Source organism: Lagenorhynchus albirostris, chromosome 8 (genome assembly GCF_949774975.1).
Source record: "Lagenorhynchus albirostris chromosome 8, mLagAlb1.1, whole genome shotgun sequence".
NCBI classification, from domain to species: Eukaryota; Metazoa; Chordata; class Mammalia; order Artiodactyla; family Delphinidae; genus Lagenorhynchus; species Lagenorhynchus albirostris.
This window is the reverse complement of record NC_083102.1, coordinates 50517028-50535813: the sequence shown is the minus strand read 5'-3', so window position 1 is coordinate 50535813 and position 18786 is coordinate 50517028. Positions and strand designations below refer to the sequence as shown.

The following is an 18786-nucleotide window of genomic DNA, read 5'->3' as shown; positions in this document are numbered from 1 at the left end:
ATATATTTGCTATGTGTGTTATTCTGGAATTGCAGAACAGTTTGGATGGATCAGTAACTTCCAGAAGTGTTTTAAGAGTTTGGTTTCTTGTGCCCTTCAGAGTGTGGAAGGCAGCTGTCATTTGTAGACATGCAAAGTGACAAGCAAACCCTGACAATTCAAATACATCATTTTAGCTGAAGTTTTCATTTCTTCCTGTATCAAATGTTTGTTTTTTTCTTTACAAGACTTACTCAGAGTAGAAATATATTGAGAATTGAGTGCTGGGTCTTTGCCCTTCCTACTTTCAGTGCATGATGTCACAACCATAGGTGTGACCAAAAGGTAGGCAGTAAGGAGAAATAAAAGGCTCAGAAATGGGGAGGGATCTGAAAAACTAAGATGGAACTATATAGTTAATTATTTTTCTCTGTTGGAGCCATGAGAAAAATAACAGCTCTGGACAAACAGACCTGGGGGATCCTTATGGCTGCTTCCCTCATCTGTGTTACTCTTGCCCCTGCATTCACAGAGTGTTGGCTTCTGGAGGTGTGTTTAAACAACAATCATTTGTACATAGGGCACGTGGAACTTGAATTAACTTCTAAAGAAGCTTTCTAGCATCTAAATAAACCTAGTGTTCTTCAAATAGATGGCTGCCTGACCCTCTACCACTTCTTAGCTGTGTGACTCTAAACCGGCAGTTAATTGGGCCCTGTTTCCTTTCTAAAGTGTAGAAAAAATACAGACCTCGTTAGATTGTTTTGAGACTCCAAAGGAGAGTAGGAGAGGATCTTATGAACTGCAAAGGTGCCATCAGATGCTTGTTAACTTCTAGAGTCCCTTGCTGACTCTTTTCAGAGCAGCCTAGACAGAAGCCAAGCCGTCTGCCTCTGCATAGTGCCACCAGCCTCGCAGCTGAAAGGATGAAACAGGGAAGCAGTCACCATGTGGTACTGCTTGAGGGCTCCTGGGACTCCTGCTTCTCGAAGGTGAATGGCTCCTGCTTCTCGAAGGTGAATGGCTTATGTGTCTCGAAGGTGAATGACTTACATAACACTACTATGTGTCAAACACTTACATAACACTACATGCTGCCTCTCTTCTAACTGAAGCAACTGTCACAACCTTATGTGACACAAGGCACAGGGGGATTAAGGACCTTGCTCAAGGTCAAACAGCTTATAAACAGCCCAAGATTTAAACTCAGGCTATCTGGCTCTCAAGCAACTTCATGCTCGTTGCCTTTTATTTTCTGTGACCATCATAGAACAATGTGACACAGCCATGCCATTCCCAAGCCACTCTTCCTTGACGGGTCTTTATCGTGGTGTTTATTCAGCCCATACTTACAAAAGGCAGCTGGTAAATCTCAGTGTCTAAAGACACAATGAATTAAAAGAAATAAAGGGAACTACATATTTTCAATACCCAGAGAACTGAAATTATAAACACCTGAACATTATAGCGTTAATTCACTCTTTCTGGCAAATTCTCTCCCATTCAACTCCTGTGTCTTATGGGTTCTGGCAGCAAGCCCAGCCACCCTGGGCTCCCTGGAGTACAGCATAATCTAAGAGTCTGCATAAATAAATTCTCATCAGGTGACCCTGGCAGAGCTCAAAGGCCACCTCAGATTGCCCCAGGGACAAGAGGGTGACAAGAATAAATTGCATAATTGTATGGAGACCTCTCCATTTCAAATCCCCTGCAGTAATGAGAGAAGCACTTGTTAATTATTTTGGAAGGATTCAGTTCCAGATTTCTGACTTACACAGCAAATTAAAAAAAAGAACGGAAGCCATGCTCTCTTTACAATCCAAAGCCTTCCCAATCAAAGTTGATTTCTTATTTGTAGTGATGTGTTCGGCTGTCCTATCCTTAGTAGCTTCACATCTCCCGTGTTCAGCTGTCCTATCCTTAGTAGCTTCACATCTCCCTGCTCATGGTCTCTTACTAATAGGTTCTCAATGGATATTGGTTGAAGAAATAAAAATTAGGGCATATAGAACTCTTTCAAAAAAGGCAAAACCTATTCATTCATCTCTAGCACAGTCTGGCTTTTGAAATGCGTTACTTTGAAAGTTCTAGGAAGGAAATGTAAGGGGCAGTGGGAAAAAGACAAGAGGAAATTACTCATATTTTACAGGTATTGAAATAGCAATTCTCTCTCCCACTTAGACATCGCTTAACCTACTTAATATATGTATAGAGCTTTGTGAATTGCAGTCTTTCTGCCTAGCAACCACATGCATAATTATTCATTCATTCATTTAATCCACACTTACCGAATGTCTACCATGTGCAGCCCAGTACTCTGTATTTATTATTTCATTTAGTTTCCAAAGGAAGCAAAATTATCTACATTTCACAGCTGAAGAACCAAGCCTAAGAGGTTTTCTACAACATGGCAAGGTCGTCCAGTTAGCAAAAAGCAGAGCCAGTGTGAATACAGGTCAGTTAAAACGAAGACAGTCATTACTTCTGTTCCATACTGTCCAACAGAGCAGTCTGTCTGGAGACCCCAGGTTTAGAAAGTATTTAGGGATTTCATCATTTTCCAGGCAAAACTCAAATGGAGAGGTCTTTGTTCATTTTTTGAAATCCTCATATGTCTGTCTCCGGAGTGAGGGAGTTGGGGAATTTGTGGCTTTTTGCTCTCATTCTCCACATGTACCTGCCCATGCATTTCAACCTGCCCTCGACAGAGGGATATTTGCTGCTGGTGTGCAGCAAACTCAGCCCAGTAATTTGCATCTGCCATGTGCAAAGCCCCATGCCAGTGCCATGAGAGCTCAAAAGATGTGTAAATAGGACCCAGGACTCAAAGAACCACACACTCTTTCAAACCAATGAATTAATCAAGAGAGGAGAGAACAGGGCTGTGTTAGGCATGGCATTAGACAAACTGAAGGTTCCCAAACAGAACATTTGTGAAGGCCTCTCTCAACTCCTGTCTGGTGCCTGGCAGAACTGGGGTACCCTCTTCCTCTGTTCTTATTTTCTCATGAACGGACTTAAACCAGACTTTCATGCCCACCACTCCAAGGAAACCACTCGGCAATGTCACCAGTGACCTCCACAACCAACGGTCATTCTCAGCTTCACTTTACTTGACCTATCAAGCAGCCACTTAAAACTAAAGTATTGCAATTCACATAGACTGCATGTATGTTGGAAATGATCTACAGAGAGCATATATTATTTTTTATAAAAATTATTTTTAAAGGGCTAAAGCAATAGATGAAGATTCTTTTCAAGAAAATCGCAAAATTCAAAAGGGCAGAACAGTTTCATATGATTTAATCTAGCTAAAGGGGATAGCTGAGCCAAAGCCTGGGATGGGGAAGAAAAGTGAAGCAAAGACTGACTTAGAACACTACAAGGAATGGGGTGTGATGAAGACAGTCAGAAGGGACCAACAACCTATTCTCTGTGTAAGCTGGGTTCCTTTAGTTGGAGATTTCCTGCAAGGAGAATAGATTCCTATCCAGTAAAGGTGCTATATCTAAAGGATGGTCTATTTCAAAGAGATCTACTTCTTGTGCAGAGTATCAGTGTTCTTGAAACAAGGACATCTCACTTCTGGCTCCAGAATTTGCCAAAGTAAAGGGAGCTCATCAGTAATTGTTTCTTAAATTTACAGAGGACCTTTCTCCAATGAGCTTCAATGGCTTTTAGCCAGTGAAAATACTAAATTTTCTCTCACGACGTCCCTGCAAAGCAAGTAGAAAATGGAGAACTGAGGTGAACTTCACTTGCCAGAAGTTCCTCCAACAGCAGAATATAAAGACTGTAGCAGCTTTCTCTTTATTTCAGCCCTCTAATATCACTAAGGGGTGACAAATGTGGCACCCATGCTGTCACTCACCCTGTGTATGCCCATGAGCCGTTACTGAAAACATGGCACTCTTCCCACTGAACCCAGACTCAACTGCAGAATCCTTCTCAACACAATGCTCTAAGCAGCTACTACCAATAGATAAGTGAATGCATGGGGAAAGGACATACAAGGACACTCATGCAAGGACAAAACCCAGCAGAACAGAATGGGATAAGAATTTAACGCCTGGGACTTCCCTGGTGGTGCAGTGGATAAGACTCCGCACCCCCAATGCAGGGGGTCTGGGTTCAATCCCTGGTCAGGGAACTAGATCCCACATGCATTCTGCAACTAAGTGTTTGTATGTCACAACTAAGGAGCCCAAGTGCCGCAACTAAGGAGCCAGTGAGCCGCAACTAAGGAGCCCACGTGCCACAACTAAGGAGATGCAAGCCGCGACTAAGATCTCACACAAAATAAACAAACAAACAAACAAATAAATAAACAAATTTAACACTTTTTCCACTTGCTTTAGGTACAGGTTATGTCCTATGTTCAAGATATCAAATGTAGCTCATATATTAAACATTCTGTTACATTCTTCCCTAAAAGTACTTTGTTAATATGTATAAAGTAAGATACATTTTAAAGTATACATTCATATATACATTGTATAGTTTTGTGGACCTTTGTACAACACTAACAAGGTATGGGTTGGTACACGTATGATGCCTGCCAAAGTTTCTGGGGGCAAAAAGTACACCTACTCACTATGAAAATTTAGGTTTTCCACATACAGGAATGAAATTCAAATTAATGTTAACCATAATAATAAAAATAAATGTTAATATTAACTCAGCACCTACTATGAGTCTGACCCTACATTAAATGCTTTAATTCTAATCCTCACAATAATCGTATGAGAAAAGAACTATTATTATTCCAATTTTATTGATGAGAAAACTGAGGCTTAGAGAGTTTAAGGTTACAGAATTATTGAGTGGAAGCAAGGTTGGAGAGTTCAAGCTCTAATCACTAGGCATACCTTCCTCCTAAAATTATCTTGATAAAATTATATTTAAAGGCTGTTTCCACATTGACAAAATGAGGCATAGTATATTTAAAATTTCAAAAGCCCTAGTATTTAAGTTAAAAGATGACAGCACCCTTCTTGGGTTTTCAAGGCTGTAAGGTGTAAACTTTGTCTTAAGTTCAATTTGTAGAAATGAAAAACACAGATCACACTTAACACCCAGGTCTCATCATTTTGTCCATTAAGGAAGCAAGCTCTTCTAACACAGATATTTGTAAAGGGGAGTATCCACACATAAATGAGGGCTTCTAGAGATTTACATGAGGAGGCTCTGGGATAGGAAAAACAAGTTCAAGTTCAGTTCAAGAAACAAGGACAAGGGCAAATCAGTGGGAGGAAGTGAAAGAAAGCCAGTGTGGCTAGAGTACAGAGAACCAATGTCACCTGGCAATGGTGGATGAGAATTTAAACGAAAATGACTCCAGAAGACCAAGTCTTTCAGCCAAGGTTGTACCGTAAGTTTATGCATTTAGTGCCCCTTCCCTGTCACCTCACAAGCTCCAAACAGCAAAAATATATAAAAATATAAACATGTAGGGTTTTTTTTTTGATATGTCTGTGATTTGGAAAAAAACAAAACAAAACAAGATTCAATCTCATGGATAAGACACCAAATAGAAATGCAAAGGATACTGCAGACAGAGGCATCCAGGGGTCCTACTTCAGTGGGCTAATGAAGCTACAACTATCCCCAGGAAAAGGCTGGGATCTGAGCTAGCTTATTGCTGGAAATCAGAGAATGTGGAGGGGGAAGCCCCACACCATGATGAAAGGAGGCTTTAAAAATCTGCCTATCCAGATTGATGGTGGGATGCAGACAGTCTCACAACCAGGACCTGGCCATGCTGCACGCTGGCCTAGTGGTGGCTCTTATATACTCCTGGTTGATGTGGAACAGAGGCCCCAGCTGCAAATATCAGACTTGGCTCTGGGCTGGGGTCATCAGAGGTAGGAAGGTGGTCATAGAAAATCACAGGTGAGTGCAGAGAAAGGACACAGGGAAAGCAGGCTCAAGATGGCGCCCTAAACTATAATTCCAAAGTCTGTGAGAAAAACTAGCATTAAGGAAGATGGTCAATAAACTTAACATCAGACTTATCTCCTCCAGATGGAATGAACCTAAAAATGACTTTAATCTGGAGCTTTAAAAACAAGTAGGTTTTTGCACAGATTATCTTCATTGGTTATATTTGAACATTCCTCAAATTAAATAAATCACATAAATCTTGAAGTTTTAAATGGTGAACTTGTACCTTCCAGCAAAGTGACTGGAAACACAGCATGGTCGCTACATTTAGCATCCAAGAGACCCCTGGATATGGCTGTGTTCCCTAAGAGCCATGAAGTAAGAACTTCCAAGGTCCCTGTACCTCTGTGGCACGTTCAGAAACTAAAAGACAGTCTTGGGACAGTGTGTGATGTGGGATGGACATGGATTGCCGAGGTAGACAACACAGAGGGAAAAGCTGAGCCAGTCCTGCGACTGAACACCTTTCTTTGACAGAAGGATGGGAGAGTGGATTGAATAAGAAAATGGTTCCTGAAAATTAAACCTGGCTTTATAACTAGACTCAGGCTAAAGCTGGAAAGAACTTATTAAAGTCTCCATCTTCTCTGGCACAGAGGGAAAATAAGTGTTTATGTGTATAAAGCAACACTACATGCAAATTAAAGTGAGAGATCCTAAATATAAAAGATGACCAATTGACGAACGGCTGAGTGACCAACCCATTCTAAGTCAGAAAAAAGGTGAGGCCTCAAGCACATTCCTCTTACTCTTTATGATGTAACCTCAAAAATAAAAGCTCTGTGAAAACCAGCTCAATCAATTTCAAATAACACATCAAAAAAAAGTTTCTATGGTATTCAGTCCTAGAATTTCATTCATTGCACTGCTCCAGTTGCTATGGTGTTATAAGCACTGGCTGTTTGAATGAATCATGTGTTCTCCCTTTATCCAAGGAGGACATGGCAATAGGTGCTACTAAGTGCAAAGGACTGGGGGAAGATCACATACTCGGCTCTAATCCCAGCCAGATTTTTGGCTTAGGGAGAGAAACACCCCCGTGGAAAGCTGACAAAGTGGGTGAGATTAGCTACCCTCATGAAACTAGAACTCCCACGGAGCCATGATACGTTAGCCAAGGAGTAACCTTAGTCATTTTTTTTTTAATCCCAGAAGGAAGTGATAACAGTGATGAAAAAATTGTTCTTCCCAACCCCTCAGGGGAGATCTTGGAGAGGTCCCCAAACGCCCCTATGGCAAAATCTAATTTGTCTAGAATTATAGATTCTAATGCCATGAAGCAGTATTGAGAGGTGGCAAGCTCCCTGTCCCAGGCAACGTTGGAAGCGGAAGACCCGTGGTGATGCGTCATAAATGTGTGGACTTGCCTGAGGTAGGAGGCTGCTTGACTGTTGCTTCCAATCTGGAACCAAAGACTCAGAGCCAATTTAGGCCAGTGCGTCCCATGGAGTAAAGGCAATGCCAACACAGCCAGCAGACACTGAAAAGGCTCCGAGACCACTTCGGTTGTAAACCCACAGCTTTTGGGCAGCCCACTCTCTTTTGACTTAACTGAAGGTTAAAGAATTATAATAACTAATGTGCATTTACTGCCATGGATCTAAAACCAGCAAATTCTGCTAACAGAGATTTTTTTAGAAAGGAAATCAAGGAGCAACATATAATTAGCTGAGAGTTATTTAGGAGTTAATTATTCAGTCCTTTGTTTCACTTCTTTCTTCTTCCTACTTGATTCCTTTTGACCACTTCTCTGTTGACTTGCTTCCCTTGCCCGTTAGAGAAGTAAAGCAGGTGAGACCCAAAGTTATAACAGGGCATTCTGTGGTTGGAAGCTGTCATAAAAGGTTTGGTAAAGTGAAGGAAGAAGAGGGCGTGAGGATATTATAATCACTGAAAAAGTGATTGTTAGCTGTTTTGTTTTGGTTAGTAGGGTATAAAGGAAAGTGTGGGCTCTGGACTCAAACAGAATGAGCTTTGGTTTCTTGTTTCTGCCACTTAATAGACTAGCTATGTGTCCTTGGGCAGATAACTCAGCTGGTCTGACTCAGCTTCCTCACAGAGAAAACAGGAATATCAATATCTGTGTTGGAGGACGGTTGCAGCGATTGAGTAAAATAATCCAAAGAGACAAATATATTTCTTCCCATCCAGTAGGCTCTCGAGTTGCATTATTAAAATTATCTAAAATTTACTCTTCTTAGATAATTAAGATATGACGAAAAGCAAATGCTCTTAAACTGAGAAGTAGGAGTTCCCAAGTAAATGTACAGATTTTAATCTGAAAACTTCTTGATTTAAATTTGCATCTTAATATTTGCATTAAACTTTACCTGTCGACTTCCCTGCTTGGAAGAGCAACTACTTGTGCTCCTTGAAGGTGAGGCCAATTTGGGGGATACCCCAAGGCTCTTCTCATCACTCATCATGAACGGCAGGTCCTTGGCCTTGATGTAGTCAAAATGCCATAGAAGACAGTGGAGCACAGAGTATGGCAGTCCGACACAAGCAGGTGGCTCAGCTTTTATCCGATATGTTTTAAAAGCATTGTGGATGACCCAGAGGAAATCCCTAAAACAAAAAGAAAAGAATTAGAAGGTACAAGGCATCAGATAGCATCTATAATTAGCACTGATTGCCCACAAGTGGTTTATCTACACTACAGATTACAGAGCCACGATGGTTACTCACATCAGGGGCTGTGAAGGAAAAGACGCATTATACCTATCTCTTATTGGAAATTATGTATAGGCGGTTTTTCGTGTAACTTTGCAATATAATAGGCTTAAGAACGTGAGTAAGAAAATTTGAGTCCAGACACACACAAAATCTGTACTATAAAAACCATCCCAAACCACGAGATACCACTTCATACCAACCCTGATAGATACAATCAAAAAACTGAAAAATAACAAGTGTTGGAAGAAACTGCAACCTTTAGGCATTGCTGCTAGGAATGCAAAATGGTGTAGCCGTAGTTGAAAACAGTTTGGCAGTTTTTAAAAAGTTAAACATAGAATTATCATATGATTCAGCAACTCCACTCCAAGGTATATACCCGAAAGAACTGAAAACAAGTATTCTAACAAAAACTTGTACAAGAATGTTCACCACAATGCTATTTATTCACAACAGTCAAAGGTAGAAACAACCCAAATGTCCATCCACTGATGCATGGATAAAGTACATACGGTATATATGCTATGGTCTGGATGTTTACACCTCCCCCCTAACCGCCACCTCCACCCAGATTCATATGTTGAAATCCTAATGCCCAATGAGATAGTATTAGGAGGTGGGGCCTTTGGGAGGTGTTAGGTCCTGAGGGCAGAGCCCTCATGAATGGCATTACTGCCCTTATGAAAGAGATCCCAGAGCTTCCTGGCCCCTCCCACCATGGGAGGGTACTGTGATAAGCCTGCCACCCGAAGAGGGCCCTCTGACCATGCTGGCATACTCATCTTGGACTTCTAGCCTCCAGCACTGTGAGGAATAAATTTCTGTTGCTTATAAGCCACCCAGACTGTGATATTTTGTTATAGCAGCCCAAACAGACTAAAACAGCATATTCACACAGTGGACTATTATTCACTTCTGTTATACATGCTATAACATAAATGAACCTTGAAAACATTATGCTAAATGAAAGAAGCCAGACACACAAAAAAACACATAATGTATGTTTCTATTTATAGGAAATATCCAGAGTGGGCAAATCCATTAGAGACAGAAGGCCAATTAGTGGTTGCCAGGGGCTGGGGGATTTGAGGAATGGAGTCTAGCTGTGGGGTTTCCTTTAATGGTGATTAAAATGTTCTGGAACTAGATAATGGTGATGGTTGTACAGCATTGTGAAAGTGCTAAATGTCACTGAATTGTACACTTGAAAGTGGTTAAAAAGTTAATTTTATGTTATGCATTTTACTAATTAATTAAAAAAAAAATCCCTTTCTGGTTTCTTGGGGGATAGAGGTGGGTAATTTGTTCTACCAAAGGTTTCTGGAGACATCTTATAAAAAAAAAAACTATAACATGATGTGACAAAAACTATGGGGGAAAGCAGACTTTTCCATACCATCTATTAGCATATTAGTAATTAAATCAATGATCATTTGTTGAGTCCATACTACTTACTGCCAAGCACTATATATTTCCCACACACAGTGTCTCATTTAATCAAAGTCTGATGGGATGGGTATTATCTGCATTTCACAGAGGAAGCAGCCAAGTTTCTGAGAAGTTAAGTCAGTTGCCTAGTCATGAAGCTGGCGAGAGACTGAATCCAGGCTCGGTCCCAGGCCTTTAAGCTTGGTGCTGGAAATGAGCATGCCTTGATGGCCAGGTCTGGTGATAACAGCTACTGCCCCATCTTTGGGACCTAAGAGAACTCAGGAGCTGAACTAGGAAGACTCAGGAGGGAGCACATCATAAGCCAGCTTTGAAGAGGCAATGCCACATTCTCTCTACAGCACAGTATGGACCTCCAAGATGGCAAGGATCTCTGGTGGGGAAGGGGATTGACCAGGGCATTGGCAGAGACCCCTTTATGAAACTGAGTCTCTCTGCTGACTTTATGATTAACCTCTCTATCCAAAACTTTATTCCCTTTCTTGTTTTGCAGCGGTGCCTCCTCAGCAGTGAGGAGCATCAAAGTGACGAAGCAAGAGCCTGTGGAGCCTTCTCAGGACAGACCCCACTCCCCATGTCCTCTGCCTGCCTCTTGTTTATACCGAAAAGCTTAGTCTCCCAGGCCTCCCCTGAGTATCAAAAGGCTGGCTCAAGAGTTAGTGATTAGGAAATGTGAAGATGTAGAAACAAAGAATAGCTGTGTGACAGGAAACTGGTAACAATTTAGACCATAAATCAGCAGTCGCTGAACTCCCGGCTCCTTGAAAGATATAAAGGCCTGACACACATTCCTGAGTTGTTTCTACAGGAAGCAGACCCTCACCAGATGAAAACTGCTGACCTTTAGCACGGAGACCCCAGGCCAGTTGAAACAGGAAGATGGACGATGCTCAAAACTTCACCTTGATGCCAACCAATCCGAGGATTCTGCACGAGCTGGTCATGCACGCTGCAGCCCCGTCACTCACACTGTCTTTAAGACCTTTGTCTGCTAACTGGCGACTTGGAGATGGTCTTAAGACATTAGTCCACCGCCTTCCCAGATTGCCAGCCTCCTGAATAAAGCAACTTTTCCTTTTCCACCAACACTTATCTCTTGAGTACTGGCCTTTCGAGCAGCGAGCAGCCCAACTTGGTACCTGCCTCATCTGGTTACATTTACAAGTAGTTGGCTGGGCTGCCACCCCTGTAGCTCTTTAGGGGTGAACCACTTCCTTTACCCACAGCCCTGAGTTAAGGGTGACTAACATGTTTAGGTTTTGCCTTCAGACTTTTATTTGACACACTAAGTAAATGCTACAACTTTCCCAAGCATGTTAACAACAATAAAAAAAAAGTTTTATATCTAATTCATTTGGTTCTCAGTGTTCACATAGTCTAATTTTAAAAGAAGGATGTTATACAGCTGTCCAGGAACCAGCTAGTTAAATATTATATCAAACTTTTGGTTAATTATTAAGTACTCAAGTCTCCTATGCCTTTCACTAACACTTCTTAAATAATAAGCCTGCTAAGGCCATAAACTAAAACCAAGACAATGCAGAGAAATAACAAAATCTCAGAAAATAAAATTAAGGTACCTGTAGGCATAGAACTCAATTCCCATGTTGCTTTCTATAGAACCACCCCCCCTCTGCCACAGTCACACACAAATCTCTGTATTCAGAGTACTGAATCCAACAATAAATAAGACTAAAAGCAAACCAACACCAGCATCTTCGTAAAGTTAGCTTTACTTATGAGGCATGACTAATTGTACCTGAAATTAGAAGCAAATGCATTCTAGTTAAAAACTGCCAAGAGAGGCTGTTAAGCTATATTCATAGTTTGTTTAATAGCAGTGTTGGCGGTTGCTGTTTAAGAAAGAGAAAAAAAGAAACACCTGATGGAAACCCCAAATGATGAAATGTCTGTGGGGACAGCCATTGCTATGACAATCGGTTCCACAGTGAATGAGGAATACCAACAAAGGGACTCTGCTTGTGTGTGGAAGGTTTTTGTTTTGTTTTGTTTCAAGGCTGAGATTCTGATAATGAGAGCATGGGTTGAGAAGTGGTGTATGACATGTGCAGAAGGGACAAAAAAAGAGCATTGGGGCCATAAAGTAAGAGTCACGGGAATTCTGAAACTGTGTCAGAACAGAAACACCATAATCCTCTCCTAGAGGCAGTTGATTAAAAGAATGATCGTCATCTTTTAACCCTGCCAAATTTCACTTCACAGGCAACGGACAGGAAGGCCAGGGCTGTGACTAGGCTAAATCCCATACTCATTTAAATTGGTACTTTGAGTTAAGGCCTCTGAAGGTACCACCTGCTGTGACTTCTGGGAAAAGAAAGGGTGAGAATCTACAGCCCTTCCCACATCCATCACCAGATGAGTTTAAGATTATGCCTAGGGAAATATATCTCTTTCATCCCCCAGAACCTTCCTGCCTAGCTTCATCAGAAATTCAGTCAAAGTTACCGGGGCAGCTTAAAGGGCAAAAGAATTCAAATTCTAGGGAAAGGATATGCTTAAAACAGGGCAGAATAAAGAATGACGGCAGCAGTAGCCCAAGACTAAGGTACTGGAGAGGTAAGGCAGTCACGTGGAATGAAGCATCTATTGTGTCCAACCTAGGGGACCCTGCAGGCTGGCCTGGGGGCATCACCACAGGAAAGACCTTGACGGGAGTCCTCAGAGGACCCTGACAAAGGGGAGTCACATGGAAGTCTGGTGTCCTCTACTCCAATTAGCTAAGTAAAATGGCAAAGAGAAAGCCCTGCAGGGAGACAGACTCTAGCCAGGGGCCAGGCCATGGATCCAGGGGTGTAGTAGATCATAAAGCAGGTACACATGAAAGACCCTTGGTGCTTTCACCCCACCCAGTGACCCTTCCATGGACAACCTCTAACTCCGAGAGGATTACTGCTTTGAACAAAATACAACAGTTTCCCTGCTCACAGATTGAACAACCTAAGGTCAATAATTTATTTCCTCCTTTATTTTTCACTGAGGCATAACTTACATACAGTAAAGTGAACAACTCCTTATTTTTTTTTTTTGGTAACATCTTTATTGGAGTTTAATTGCTTTACAATGGTGTGTTAGTTTCTGCTTTATAACAAAGTGAATCAGTTATACATATACATATGTTCCCATATCTCTTCCCTCTTGGATCTCCCTCCCTCCCACCCTTCCTATCCCACCCCTCTAGTTGGTCACAAAGCAAGAGCTGATATCCCTGTGCTATGCGGCTGCTTCCCACTAGCTTTCTATTTTACATTTGGCAGTGTATATATGTCCATGCCACTCTCTTTGTCCCAGATGACCCTTCCCCCTCCCCACACCCTCAGGTCCATTCTCTAGTAGGGCTGTGTCTTTATTCCCATCTTGGCACTAGGTTCTTCACGACTTTTTTTTTTTAAGTTCCATATATATGTGTTAGCAGACGGTATTTGTTTTTCTCTTTCTGACTTACTTCACTCTGTATGACAGACCCTAGGTCCTTCCACCTCACGACAAATAACTCAGTTTCGTTTCTTTATATGGCTGAGTAATATTCCATTGTATATATGTGCCACATCTTCTTTATCCATTCATCTCTCAATGGACACATAGGTTGCTTCCATGTCCTAGCTATTGTAAATAGAGCTGCAATGAACATTGTGGTACATGACTCTCTTTGAATTATGGTTTTCTGAGGGTATATGCCCAGTAGTGGGATTGCTGGGTCGTATGGTAGTTCTATTTTCAGTTTTTTTAGGAACCTCCATACTATTCTCCATAGTGGCTGTATCAATTTACATTCCCACCAACAGTGCAAGAGGGTTCCCTTTTCTCCACACCCTCTCCAGCATTTATTATTTGTAGATTTTTGATGATGGCCATTCTGACTGGTGTGAGGTGATATCTCATTGTGGTTTTGATTTGCATTTCTCTAATGATTAATGATGTTAAGCATTCTTTCATGTGTTTGTTGGCACTCTGTATATCTTCTTTGGAGAAATGTCAGTTTAGGCCTTCTGCCCATTTTTGGATTGGGTTGTTTCTTTTTTTGATATTGAGCCATATGAGCTGCTTGTAACTTTTGGAGATTAATGCTTTGTCAGTTGCTTCATTCACAAATATTTTCTCCCATTCTGAGGGTTGTCTTTTCCTCTAGTTTCTGGTTGCATTGCTGTACAAAAGCTTTTAAGTTTCGTTAGGTACCATTTGTTTATTTTGCTTTTATTTCCATTTCTCTAGAAGGTGGGTCAAAAAGGATCTTGCTGTGATTAATGTCATAGTGTTCTGCCTATGTTTTCCTCTAAGAGTTTGATAGTGTCTGCCCTTACACTTAAGTCTTTAATCCATTTGGAGTTTATTTTGGTGTATGGTGTTAGGAAGTGTTTGAATTTCATTCTTTTACATGTAGCTGTCCAGTTTTCCAAGCACCACTTATTGAAGAGGCTGTCTTTTCTCCATTGTATATTCCTGCCTCCTTTATCAAAGATAAGGTGACCATATGTGTGTGGGTTTATCTCTGGGCTTTCTATCCTGTTCCATTGATCTATATTTCTGTTTTTGTGCCAGTACCATACTATCTTCATTACTGTAGCTTTGTAGTATAGTCATAAGTCAGAGAGCCTGACTCCTCCAGCTCCGTTTTTCTTTCTCAAGATTGCTTTGGCTATTCAGGGTCTTTTGTGTTTCCATACAAATTTTGAAATTTTTTTGTTCTAGTTCTGTGAAAAATGCCAGTGGTAGTTTGATAGGGATTGCACTGAATCTGTAAGTCACTTTGGGTAGTATAGTCATTTTCACAATGTTGATTCTTCCAATCCAAGAACATGGTATATCTCTCCTTCTATTTGTATCATCTTTAATTTCTTTCATCAATGTCTTATAATTTTCTGCATACAGGTCTTTTGTCTCCTTAGGTAGGTTTATTCCTAAGTATTTTATTCTTTTTGTTGCAATGGTAAATGGGAGTGTTTTCTTAATTTCACTTTCAGATTTTTCATCATTAGTGTATAGGAATGCAAGAGATTTCTGTGCATTAATTTTGTATTCTACTATTTTACCGAAATTCATTGATTAGCTCTAGTAGTTTTCTGGTAGCATCTTTAGGATTCTCTACATACAGTTTCATGTCATCTGTAAACAGTGACATCTTTACTTCTTTTCCACTTTGGATTCCTTTTATTTCTTTTTCTTCTCTGGCAGCTATGGCTAAAACTTCCAAAACTATGTTGAATAATAGTGGCGATAGTGGGCAACCTTGTCTTGTTTCTGATCTTAGTGGAAATGGTTTCAGTTTTTCACCATTGAGGACGATGTTGGCTGTGGGTTTGTCATATATGGCCTTTATTATGTTGGGGAAAGTTCCCTCTATGTCTACATTCCGGAGGGTTTTTATCATAAATGGGTGTTGAATTTTGTCAAAAGCTTTCTCTGCATCTATTGAGATGATCATAGGGTTTTTCTCCTTCAATTTGTTAATATGGTGTATCACATTGATTGATTTGTGTATATTGAAGAATCCTTGCATTCCTGGGATAAATCCCACTTTATCATGGTATATGATCCTTTTAATGTGCTGCTGGATTCCGTTTGCTAGTATTTTGTTGAGGATTTTTGCATCTATGTTCATCAGTGATATTGGTCTGTAGTTTTCTTTCTTTGTGAAATCTTTGTCTGGTTTTGGTATCATGGTGATGGCGGCCTCGTAGAATGAGTTTGGGAGTGTTCCTCCCTCTGCTATACTTTGGAAGAGTTTGAGAAGGATAGGTGTTAGCTCTTCTCTAAATGTTTGATAGAATTCGCCTATGAAGCCATCTGGTCCTGGGCTTTTGTTTGTTGGAAGATTTTTCATCACAATTGCAATTTCAGTGCTTGTGATTGGTCTGTTCCTATTTTCTATTTCTTCCTGGTTCAGTCTCAGAAGGTTTTGCATTTCTAAGAATTTGTCCATTTCTTCCAGGTTGTCCATTTTATTGGCATATACTTGCTTGTAGTAATCTTTCATGATGCTTTGTATTTCTGCAGTGTCAGTTGTTACTTCCCCTTTTTCATTTCTAATTCTATTGATTTGAGTCTTCTCCCTTTTTTTCTTGATGAGTCTGGCTAAGGGTTTATCAATTTTGTTTATCTTCTCAAAGAACCAGCTTTTACTTTTATTGATCTTTGCTATTGTTTCCTTCATTTCTTTTTCATTTATTTCTGATCTGATCTTTATGATCTTTCCTTCTGCTAACTTTGGGGGGGGGGGTTTGTCCTTCTTTCTTTAATTGCTTTAGGTTTAAGGCTAGGTTGTGTATTTGAGATGTTTCTTGTTTCCTGAGGTAGGACTGTACTGCTATAAACTTCCATCTTAGAACTGCTTTTGCTGCATCCCATAGGTTTTGGGTTGTAATGTTCTCACTGTCATTTGTTTCTAGGTATTTTTTAATTTCCTCTTTGATTTCGTCAGTGATCTCTTGGTTATTAAGTAGTGTGTAGTTTAGCCTCCGTGTGTTTGTATTTTTTACAGATTTTTTTCCTGTAATTGATATCTAGTCTCATAGCTTTGTGGTCAGAAAAGATAGTTGATACGATTTCAATTTTCTTAACTTTACCAAGGCTTGATTTGTGACCCAAGATATGATCTATCCTGGAGAATGTTCCATAAGCACTTGAGAAGAAAGTGTATTCTGTTGTTTTGGGATGGAATGTCCTATAAATAGCAATTAAGTCCATCTTGTTTAATGTATCATTTAAAGCTTGTGTTTCCTTATTTATTTTCATTTTGGATGATCTGTCCATTGGTGAAAGTGGGGTGTTAAAGTCCCCTACTATGATTATGTTACTGTTGATTTCCCCTTTTACGGATGTTAGTATTTGCCTTATGTATTGAGGTGCTCCTATGTTGGGTGCATTAATATTTACAATTGTTATATCTTGGGTTGATCCCTTGATCATTCGGTAGTGTCCTTTTTTGTCTCTTGTAATAGTCTTTGTTTTAACCTATTTTGTCTGATATGAGAATTGTTACTCCAGCTTTCTTTTGATTTCCATTTGCATGGAATATCATTTTCCATCCCTCACTTTCACTCTGTATGTGTCCCTAGGTCTGAAGTGGGCCTCTTGTAGACAGCATATACATGAGTCTTGTTTTTGTATCCATTCAGCCAGTCTATGTCTTTTGGTTGGAGCATTTAATCGATTTACATTCAACGTAATTATCGATATGTATGTTCCTATTAGCATTTTCTTTATTGCTTTGGGTTTGTTATTGTAGGTCTTTTCCTTCTCTTGTGTTTCCTGCCTAGAGACATTCCGTTACCATTTGTTGTAAAGCTGGTTTTGTGGTGCTGAATTCTCTTAGCTTTTGCTTGTCTGTAAAGGTTTTAATTTCTCTGTCAAATCTGAATGAGATCCTTGCTGGGTAGAGTAATCTTGGTTGTAGGTTTTTTCCCTTTCATCACTTTAAACATGTCTTGCCACTCCCTTCTGGCTTGCAGAGTTTCTGCTGAAAGATCAGCTGTTAACCTTATGGGGATTCCATTATATGTTATTTGTTACTTTTCCCTTGCTGCTTTTAATATTTTTTTTTGTATTTAATTTTTAATAGTTTGATTAATATGTGCCTTGGCGTGTTTCTCCTTGTATTTATCCTGTATGGGACTCTCTGTGCTTCCTGGACTTGAATAACTATTTCGTTCCCCATATTAGGGAAGTTTTCAACTATAATCTCTTCAAATATTTTCTCAGTTCCTTTCTTTTTCTCTTCTTCTTCTGGAACCCCTATAATTCGAATGTTGGTGTGTTTAATGTTGTCCCAGAGGTCTCTGAGACTGTCCTCAATTCTTTACATTCTTCTTTCTTTATTCTGCTCTGCAGTAGTTATTTCCACTATTTTATCTTCCAAGTCACTTATCCGTTCTTCTGCCTCAGTTATTCTGCTATTGATCCCTTCTAGAGAATTTTTAATTTCATTTATTCTGTTGTTCATCACTGTTTGTTTGCTCTTTGGTTCTTCTTGGTCCTTGTTAAATGCTTCTTGTATTTCTCTATTCTATTTCCAAGATTTTGGATCATCTTTACTATCATTATTCTGAATTCTTTTTCAGGTAGACTGCCTATTTCCTCTTCATTTTTTAGGTCTGGTGGGTTTTTACCTTGCTCCTTCATCTACTGTGTGTTTCTCTGTCTTCTCATTTTGCTTCTCAACTTACTGTGTTTGGGGTCTCCTTTTCGCAGGCTGCAGGATCGTAGCTCCCGTAGTTTTTGGTGTCTGCCCCGAGTGGCTAAGGTTGGTTCAGTGGGTTGTGTAGGCTTCCTGGTGGAGGGGACTAGTGCCTGTGTTCTGGTTGATGAGGCTGTTTCTTGTCTTTCTGGTGGGCAGGTCCACGTCTGGTGGCGTGTTTTGGGGTGTCTGTGACCTTATTATGACTTTAGGCAGCCTCTCTGCTAATGGGTGGGGTTGTGTTCCTGTCTTGCTAGTTGTTTGCCATAGGGTGTCCAGCACTGTAGCTTGCTGGTCGTCGAGTGGATCTGGGTCTTGGCATTGAGATGGAGTTCTGTGAGAGATTGTCACCATTTGATATAACGTGAAGCTGGGAGGTCTCTGGTGGACCAATGTCCTGAACTTGGCTCTCCCACCTCAGAGGCCCAGCCCTGATGCCTGGCTGGAGCACCAAGAGCCTGTCATCCACATGGCTCAGAATAAAATGGAGAAAAAGAGAAAGAAAGAAAGAAAAAGATAAAATGAAATGAAATGAAATAAAATAAAGT

At 40.4% G+C, this 18786-nt stretch overlaps 1 protein-coding gene across 1 annotated transcript in view; it reads right to left on the bottom strand.

Annotated features, from left to right (window-relative positions):
- OSBPL3 (oxysterol binding protein like 3) overlaps positions 1-18786 on the bottom strand; it is a 201347-nt gene that overhangs the window by 79497 nt on the left and 103064 nt on the right. The window contains exon 3 of the mRNA XM_060156982.1: positions 8253-8490. Coding sequence (XP_060012965.1) covers positions 8253-8348 — 96 coding nt within the window. The 5' untranslated portion in view covers positions 8349-8490. The remainder of the gene's footprint in view (positions 1-8252; positions 8491-18786) is intronic.